Source organism: Cryptomeria japonica, chromosome 4, assembly GCF_030272615.1.
Source record: "Cryptomeria japonica chromosome 4, Sugi_1.0, whole genome shotgun sequence".
Taxonomy (NCBI): domain Eukaryota; kingdom Viridiplantae; phylum Streptophyta; class Pinopsida; order Cupressales; family Cupressaceae; genus Cryptomeria; species Cryptomeria japonica.
The window spans coordinates 158578616-158589004 of NC_081408.1; the positions used below are offsets into that span (position 1 = coordinate 158578616).

Consider the following 10389-nt stretch of genomic DNA (forward strand, 5'->3'; position numbering starts at 1 on the left):
CTAATCAGAATACAGGGGTTTTGGAAGGCACCTCAAACCATCTTCCTGATAAAATACCTTGTGTTGGATCCATAGCAATCTAAGGGAAAAGATAACAAGCAACACATTTTGTAATTATTTTTGCAACCTTATACCAGAAGGATCTCCATGTTTCTTTAATAGAAACCACAAAGAAATGGGGACATCCAAAAAACTTGTGATAGGAGAAATACATAGCCATTCCAAACACACATTAAACAACATTACTAGAGAATACACAAGCACAAAATAGTGCAAAGGGTTTTGAATTTCATCCCCAAACCTTATGGTGGTAGAAATCAAACAAAACATCTTGAGCCATGTCAATAGGTCCTCTCTCAGTAGTACAACAAAGCGAAAACATCCTGTAATAGAGAGAACATTGGAAGAGGCTTCCACTAGAAATCGATATTTGAGAGGAACTCTTACCAACCATCGAGGGGGAAGCTCAAATTTTGTACATAGAGATCCTATTAGAAAACAACAACAACCAAGAGAAGTCATAGACTACCAGAGTAGTAGGCACAACCAATGTAAAGCCCGATCTAATTAAATCCCCATATGATAACCAACCCTTATCATGAATCCATCACTGACCCACAACCTCTAGAAAAATATTGATTCCAAAAGAAGTGTCAGTCACCTTGCATTGGAAAATATGTAGCCACAAAACCCCACACTATTTCGCCAAAAATGGAGTGCACAAGGAACAAAACCCTAGTAACCAAGAAGGAAAGGATAGAAGAAATATTGAACCTCCTATCACTCTTGAACATCCACTTTCCAAGCTCTATTCATGCAATACCCAAAATAGTAGAATAAATCCCACTACAAGGGTACCCACAGAGATAAACAACCAACCACCCATTATAAAGAAACTATTACAACAAGGAAACCTCTTTCCACCACACACCAAAAAGACACCAAGGGATCCCACACTTGGGACAACTAGGGGCCGCATAATATCTGCAAGAACCTATCGCATTAGGCAGGATCTCTTATAGGTAGAGACCAGTCAATAGATGTAACACTTAGGCCAACGAGGGGACAAGATAACTAGGAGGACCCTGCCACACACTAAAGAGTGGAAGGTCATTGAGTCACCTCAAACCCATACAAAAGGAAAAGGGCCAAAATAGAGGCTAAATTAGAAGGAGAAAAGGTGTCGGCAAAGAAAAACAAAAGGAGCCAGAATATTCCCCCAAAACAAAGTAGGAAGATTGAAAGCCACACAAAATAGGTAGGGAAAAAAAAATACAACCCATCTCCTAGTCAAATGAAGGCTCCTTATTCAACCATGTTGCAAGCCCATCCCCATTTGGGTCATTTTCACCATCATCGTTTGCCTCTACTGCAACAACTGAAACCTTATCGCTAACTTCACTCTTGCTCTCCTTCTCTTTTTTCATATTATAATGTTAAGTTGAATTAAATATTTAATAAAATATAATATGATAAAGAAACACATTAAATAAAATTATAATTATTTTGTTCAAGAAATTATAAAATAAATAAACTTATAATATTTTTAACAAAAAAATAGGAGAAAGATTAGATAACTTTCTCATATTCTAAAGTTAGATTAACTTGAATTATTAGATAATACACTAAGCGCAAGTTCTAAAATTATGAAATATAACTATATGGAAGAAAACCTTAGTAAACAACCTCTAGAAAAATATTGATTCCAAAAGAAGTGTCACCTTCCATTGAAAAATATGTAGCCACAAAACCCCACACTCTTTCACCAAAAATGGAGTGCACAAGGAACAAAACCCTAGTAACCAAGAAGGGAAGGATAGAAGAAACTTTGAACCTCCTATCGCTCTTGAACATCCACTTCCCAAGCTCTATACATGCAATACCCAAAATAGTAGAAGAAATCCCACTACAACGGTACCCACAGAGATAAACAACCAACCACCTATTATAAAGAAATTATAACAACAAAGAAACCTCTATCCACCACACACCAAAAAGACATCAAGGGAACCCACACTTAGGACAACTAGGGGCCGCATAATATCCGCAAGAACCTATCGCATTAGGGGGGATCTCTTATAGGCAGAGACCAGTCAATAGATATAACACTTAAGCCAACAAGGGGTCAAGATAACTAGGAGGACCTTGACACACGTTGAAGAGTGGAAGGTCATTGAGTCATCTCAAACCCATACAAAAGGAAAAGGGCCAAAATAGAGGCTAAATTAGATGGAGAAAAGGTGTCGACAAAGCAAAACAAAAGGAGCCATAATATTGCCCCAAAACAAAGTAGGAAGATCGAAAGCCACACAAAATAGGTAGGGAAGAAAAAACACAACCCATCTCCTAGTCGAATGAAGGCTCCTCATTCAACCATGTTGCAAACCCATCTCTATTTGGGTCATTTTCACCATCACCATTTGCCTCTACTGCAACCACTGAAACCTTATCACTAACTTCGCTCTTGCTCTCCATCTCTTTTTTCATATTATAATGTTTAAGTTGAATTAAATATTTAATAAAATATAATATGATAAGGAAACACATATTAAGTAAAATCATAATTATTTTGTTCAAGAAATTAGAAAATAAGTAAATTTATAATATTTTTAACAAAAAATTCAGAGAAAACTTAGAGAACTTTCTCATATTCTAAAGTTAGATTAACTTGAATAATGAGATAATACACTAAGAACAAGTTCTAAAAGTATGAAATATAACCATATGGAAGAAAACCTTAGTAGACATATATATCGTGGCTATTTGATCTTTACATGTTACAAGTACTTGTGAGAAAATACCTTTAACAAACATTCGTTGTAATTTTATATATAGCATAGAAACAAAGACCAAATATAATATAAGGTTAGATTGAAGGGTGACTTTTGTTGAATCTATATTTTCATAGATTTCATATATGAATGATGAAATTCACATGTAAGATATGCGACTATAATAAGTATGTTGGGAAAAATAATATAAAGGAAAAAAAAATTACATTGAGTTATATTGTTATGGAATTCTATTTGTTTTGTCAAATAAAAAGATAATAATCCACAAACAAGGTATATTATCTATAAATTCAAATGATCTTTATATTTATATCCTACATTAAAATAAAAATAATTAATTTTCAAAATAACTTCTAAAATGATGATGTTAGCAATAATAGAAATAATTTACAAAGTTATGTTATTTCGAATAACAATATAATATTTTAAAACACAAAAGAATGGACATCCATTTTAATAATCTAAATGAATAAAAATAGAAAGCCTCTAACAACACAAGGAATTCCATATCTTATATTATTATGTCCATACATGCAATCTGAAATTCAAGTGAAACCATAATAATAACGAAAAACAAAACATAACTTTTCAGTTAGAATTTTTCAAACTAGATTGTTAAGTTTTTAGGGATTCAAATATTCATTGCCTTTATGTAACATAACGGTGAATATGTGCACTATTACTGTTGCATGTCTCCATCAACTCTTATTTCCCTCTACCTTGGCGACAAATTAGAGCCTAGTGAGGGATGTTCCCGGACGGAGTTACTCCTCATTGGCTCTGTGGCATTTGCAGGAGGCGGAGGAAGATATCCAATCTCACAATGTAGACGAAACTTTTGAAAAGATTGAATGCTCTTCAAGGAAACATCGTATTCGTCCAAAGTCTTAATCATTAACCGCCACTTGTCCTTCCCCTCGTCTTCTACTTTTCTGTCAAGACAATGCTCAACAATAATTTTGAGTGAGGGGTCATCATCATTTACAGTGCCGCCCTCTATAGACACAAGCTCCTTCCAGTTCTGCAAGATACGACGCATGTAAGTAGATCTCGAGAGTTAAAACTCGAGTAAACCATAAACGTAAAGAAAACTACAGCTGGTAAACTACCTCTATAATACGGTTCATATTGTCTTTCCATTGCCAACAACAGAATATCCATACAAGAAGTTGGACCTGCCATCCTCGCAAGTGTTTCACTTGTTTGAATCGGAAAAGGACATTCCACGCTAGACGATGATATGTGAGGAATCTTTTCCATTCACGAGGAAGTTGTGGGCCATCGCTTGCTTGTGTGCTCAAGAAAACCATTGCTTTCCTCTCTTCATCGCTGTAACTTGGCAGAATCAACTGGCTATTTATTGGCATGCTTTTCAGTTTCGAGCTTCTTTCATCAGGGCCTAGTAAAATGCCAAAATCCCCTTTATGACCATTCAATCATATCGATATATTTATCAAGTTCTGATGTGAAGCTCTTAGAGTTCAATACCTGAAAATGTCCATTTGCAAAGCTTACTCCTCAATGCTCTCAAACGGTCGAGTAATTGGGAAATGATTGACTGGATCTCTAGGCCGCTTGCTGGAGTGTTTTGTTGACGGTTTTCTTCAGGGTCTTCATCTCTGGATTGAGCATCTGCATCAATCAGAAAATGTTTCTTTTTATTAAGTAAAACTTACAAAATGGAATGTGCCTTGCATTTAACAAATATATGACTATTCAATCACATCGATATATGTGAAGCTCTTAGAGAAAGTGTTTCTAACTTCGATACCTGAAAATATCCATTTGCAAAGCTTACTCAATGCTCTCAAACGGTCGAGTAATTGGGAAATTATTGACTTGATCTCTAGGCCGCTTTCTGGAGGATTTCTTAGACGGTTTTCTTCATCTCTAGATTGAGCTTCTGCATCAATCAGAATTTTTTTCTTTTTATCAAGTAAAGCAATTAAAATTGAATGCCTTGCATATAACAAATATATTGTAATTTGGGAACCTGATAAACGCTCTGGCCGTCCGTTCTGAATAATTTGTGTATTACTTGACTGAGCATCTGCGTCAATCAGAAAAAGTTTCTTTTTATTAAGTAAAACAACTAAAATGAAATGCCTGCCATCTAAGAAATAGATTGTAATTGTTGGCATACTAATTTTTCGACGTGTACAACTGTAGGTTGAATATGAGATATAGAATTTTATTAATTTCTTTTATTTGTATAGAAAAACTGCAATAAAAGCTAGTTGTAATTGTGCATAGAAAGATAGATTATAATGAATTCAGTGTCTCTATCATTGTGATCAAGAAGCTTGTAATCTCAATTTAAATGAATATAAAGTTTTGAATAAGCTTTTAGATCAATTTCTATATGTTTATTGATATCTAACAATTTATGTGTTTTGTTTTATTTTTTTCATTTTGATATGGGAACTATTTATTTGTTTGAAAAGCTCCACTGAGGATCTGCATCAATCAGAAAATGTTTCCATTACATAAAGTAAAACAATTGAAATGAAATGTTATTGCTATCTACAGATTGTAATATTTTTGAACCTTCTGAATGTTGTGAGCTCTCCTCTGTTCCGTCGTCACCACTTTCCATGAACTCCTCTCCCAACTGCTGATTTAGAAACTCTATCCTTTCCTCGTTGCCCGAATCTGGTAAGGCCAATGGCAGCTGAACTATTTTGCTTAAGTATTTATCAGCCAAGTCTACTGGATTTATTTTTAAATTAGCATTGTCTTGGTATTGATGTTGATATTTATGTGCTATTGCTCTTGCGATCATTTTCTTGTCCATTCCAAGAATCACATTAATCTCACAAACTGCCAAGACCAAATTAACTGCAGAAAGCACCTGATTATACGATTTACAAGTAAATTAGTTTAGAGGTGTATACCATTGTTTACCGCCATATTAATCGCTTAAAGAATAAAGCTGATTCCTATGAGAAATACCTGTAAAATAACGGTGTCTTCGCACCTATCCAAGTCGTCAACGAAGACAATAATGCGGATATCATCTTTGGAAGGCGGGGGTGTTTTCGGAATGGATGTACCTTCAATAGTGTCAAGATAGAGCCCACACATTCTCCATAACCAATTACCAGCAAGAAATTTCCAGAACAAAGACGGTTTCTGCCGAATTTGTTGTTTTAAAAAGTTGATATCAGATATCACTTGATGCTGATAACCAAGATTTTTGCTGTGGTCAGGTAGGCTAACATATCCCATTATTTGAACACTAACAGGTTTGAAAACAGAATAAAGTTGTCTCATTACGGTCCAAAAAACAACAACTATAGTCACAGGAATGGATCCGTATTTTAAGTCCTGCAGCTCGCTGTGCTTCAATCTGCTTAACAACATCCAAAACGCCCAAGTAAGCCAACCTGAAAGAAACAGGGCCAGGATGCACGGTAAAAGAAATTGGAAGCCTATTTCGCCTCCTCTTTCCTTCAATGTGTATCTCCAGCAAGACCTTATTCTCTGGGATTTAGTCATCGTTTCTTCCATGGCCTTTGATATTGTAATAGCCAAGCCTGCCAGTGCTTCTGACTCATTTTGGTAATACCACGCGTTATAGCGAACTGTCAGGATAGTAGGAATCTTGCCCAGGCTGGTACTTGAATCTGATGTCTTACCCTTCAAACGAAGCTTAGACATAGCAAACATTGAGGCCAGACTGCTACTTGAATCTGATGTTTCATCCTTCAAACGAAACTGAGACATAGCAAACATTGAAGCCGGAAATTTGTAGAGTACTTAGAAAACCCACAACACTACAATATTTAGAAAGAAAACTTACCAGCTCACCGCGGTCCATGAGCGCTAATGATTTATACACTTGAGGGTACTTGTCTTGATAGTTGTCGAGAAAATACACCAATGGATCCTCATCAATCTGATGCACAGGTGATAAAAATTTAGGGGATTCATAACGGTCAAGAATCCTATAGCACTTTCACTAGAGTTGTTTTTTTGTATTACTATATAACATGTACTTACATTGGCTATTTCAGAGGCTGGCAATAATTCTTTCACTCCTTTTTTAACTTTCTTGTATTTTTTTCGACCTTTCTGAGTTAGCTCGAACTGTTTGGACCCTGGAAACTCTTCAATTGGTAGAATATCTGGAAACGTTAGCTGAGCTGCTGCTTGCAGCAAAAGCATTTCCGTCTGTAATTGTGTCAATTGTCAATAGTTAAGGATTTTCATGAAATCTACGCTTTTTTAAAACATGCAAAATACTTTGAAGAAATGATTTCAAGTGTACCTGCAACATTAAGCTGGACTTGCCCATTCCCCAGTCACCCGAGATGCCCACCGTCGCGGGTGATTTAACGTGTGGGTTTAGAAAAAGTGCAGCCAGTCCTTCTGCAAAAGCCCTTCTTCCTGGTCCATTGCAGGTTACATCAAACGACAAGGAATGTAAGTTCATACACTATATATATACTATAATACGACCTAAAAAGACCTCCTCGACATAGGGGGACCTGGTTCACCACTTAAACATCTGGTATGGCACTGATTTGTTTAGGTGAGACCCTGTCCCCAACAGAAACATCCTGTACTGGCTTTTCATTGCTTTAGGCAATGCTATATAGATGCATTCGATACATATAATCGAAATCCATACCTAGACTATCGTGGACAGTTGGTTGATCTCGGCCTCCTTCCGGCATTTTCTCTACACGCTGAAGAACTGCCACGGTTGAAAGTGGATCATTAGTGTAAATTTATTGTATGCCGAATGACCTAGCTTCCAGATAAACAGATACGATAATGAATTTTTATTTTGTTCCAGTTTTACAGATAGCGCTCAAAATCTACATGCAATGAAATGATAATGTAGGAGTAGATATTTTGTTTCGAATATATTTGTTTGGGCTTGTATAATTTATTAAAAGTCTTGTAATTAGCATGGAGACGCAGAAGAAAATAACTAACTATTAACGGTGGCAGATTGAAGTTGGGCGGTAGCAGGAGGAGCTAACTGTAATTGGGATTACAATCTCCAACAGGGACGCACTCCCAAAGATTTTGCTGTGTGAATCCTCTATTTTATGGAAGATTAAAACAACGAACCTTTTTTATTTGACTCAATTTATTACTACTTTTAATTTATAATTTTGTTTAATTTTAAAGAAAAAAAAAAAAAACTCTTTGAAATGTACTGAAATTTTTTTTACAAAGGATAAAAGAAATGAAGTTTCCTTAAAAAAAATTTAATATTGAGATATATTATTATAATCTCAATATTGTATAGAAGGAAGTGAAGAAAGCATACACTTCTTGATGCGCTGTTGACGAGCATCTGACACTTCGCTGTTAGAGAAGTTGTAGTTGTGTAATTGACTAGTATTGGCACCTCTATTGATAAGTTCCCATGCCATTTTGTCATATCCCAGCGTAACAGCGCTGAGTAACAAGTCCCTTGAGCTTCCCGCTGTGACTTCACTTTCTCTTTGCTGCTTGAGAAAACTTTGTACATATGCGGATTCAGCACATTGTTCAGCTGTACCAATGCCAGTAGCCGACGCCGACAGCAGAAGCAATCTTTCTTCAGGCAGGCAATGATCCAGCAGCATCGAAACCATGTCAGTGGCCGCATCTTCATCTTTGAGCTGCACACAATAGTGTTGTGCAGTTTTACCTTCAGAGTTGCGTTCAGCAAGAGGCTTCGATCCAATTTGCAATAGGTTCCGAAAGGCTCCTTTGTGACCTCCCCTTGCTGCTTCGAGAAGTGCCGTTTGCCCAAACAAATCAGCCTGACGAAAAAGTCCACTCTTGCCTAGTTCATTCATGCATTGCAGGAGAATGCATATGATATGTGTATTACCGTTAGCCGCCGCTTTATGCAACGGGGTCTTACATTTGGCGTCCTGAGAAGCAACTAGATTCTTCAAGCCATCCATTATCGTCAATAATAGGTTCACTACTTCTATCTTATTGCTATTTACGGCAAGATGCAGTATATTTTCACCATTTCGATCCTTTTCATCAGCATCCAATCCGCAATTGACAATTAGAAAATGGAAGAGGCCGATGTGCCCATGATGAGCTGCATAGTGAAGAGAAGTCCTTCCGTATTTATCCCCAGCTTTTATCAACTCTCTTCCATATTCAAAGTTGCTTAGAATCAAATCTGCAACGCACCGTGCATGTTCTCCATTGTGTGGCTGGTCGGCAGCGTAGTGCAATACCGTTCTACGGTGATAGAAAGTCTGCTTCAGACTTTCTGTCAAACGATCTAACTCTGATTGACGCTCCCCCGTCTCCACAAATCTATCTATGGTACTCATTAAAACGAAGCACATGACTTCAGTAATTTTATCGTCGCAGGAGAGCAATAGAGCGGCTTTTCTTCCCTTACTGTTCAACTCCACTCCAGAGTACATTTCTTCAATGAATTTACCATCTGCAGAAAGTGAAATATACAATTAGTCTTGTTCAATTCTTAAGGTCAGAAAAAAATAGAGATGATGGCGTGGACTTGCCTAGAGAAATGAACTTACCCGATGCTCTTGGTGTTTTTGTTCTAACTAGCAGCATGTGTCCCATGTTGGGTTTGTACTCATTCTCAATAGTATATCTGTAGCCGGGGCCATCCACCCATCCATCCAAAAGGCGTGCAATATCCCACGAATCTAAGATTCGCTCTTTCTTAATCCTATCCATATTGTCTCTCACTTCAGCCACAGACGCCAAACGCCAGTAACTCAAATCATCTGATAAAATCTGCTCCGCACTTCTTTCGATCTTTCTGAAGTCCATGGGAAAAGTGTAGAAATCCCAAACAAACGCACAACTCAATGAAGGGCTGTGTGCCTTGCTACAGCCTGAAGGAAGTCATATATAGAGAAATGGAGTTGATATCAGGTCAGCTTTTACCGTTCCCCCGCGGCTTTTTCTTTGGTAGAAGCAATCCACCTACCATTCCTAAGTCAAACCTAGCAACATCTTCAAATAAAAACCGAAGTGCCTTGAACCCCAATGCAAAACACTTCCGATTTCACCTAATATATTAGGAAATTTATCCGCTGCTCACTCGGCAATAGCGGGACAGGGTTGTGGTCTTGTATAGTATTTGTAGTTATAAAATTTAGTTTTGTAATATATTTATAATATATATTGTTAATAAATAATTATATAAATAAAAAAAATTAAAAGTTAGTAAGATGAGTTCATATATGAGTTTATGAAAACCTATAAATGTTATAAAATCAATATAAATACATTTATGAAAAAGTGGAATCATTTTTTCCTTCATATAAAATATCATAATTAATCATGTCATTTATAAATTAAGGTGTTCATTTAAACAAGTATTGTTATTGTGTGGAAAAATATTATTTTTATGTATACAACTATTAAGGTGGCAATATATATGCATTGGGACAATATATATGTATTGGAAAAAGATAAAATATGATCTAGATATGTTATTTTGTATGTTATTGTCATAAATTAGTCAGATGCTTCACGGATAATGAAATGTTAATAGGAGTGGCATGTGTATTTAGCTACAAAAGATGTTAAGTAAGTGAATTGCAAATAATGTTAATGAAAGAAAAACTATCATGGATGCTACATGCAAATC

The 10389-nt window shown here is 36.2% G+C and overlaps 1 protein-coding gene across 1 annotated transcript; it reads right to left on the minus strand.

Annotated features, from left to right (window-relative positions):
- Window positions 1–3475: 3475 nt before the first annotated feature.
- Window positions 3476–9563, minus strand: LOC131874980 (uncharacterized). The gene is made up of 12 exons (XM_059218964.1): window positions 9305–9563; window positions 8077–9207; window positions 7426–7491; window positions 7063–7181; window positions 6795–6965; window positions 6595–6690; window positions 5745–6509; window positions 5340–5643; window positions 4564–4842; window positions 4281–4424; window positions 3902–4191; window positions 3476–3813 (listed from the first exon to the last, which is right to left on the minus strand). The coding sequence occupies exons 1-12, from the start codon at window positions 9561–9563 to the stop codon at window positions 3508–3510; spliced, it is 3930 nt and encodes a 1309-aa protein (XP_059074947.1). The 3' UTR covers window positions 3476–3507.
- Window positions 9564–10389: the final 826 nt, after the last annotated feature.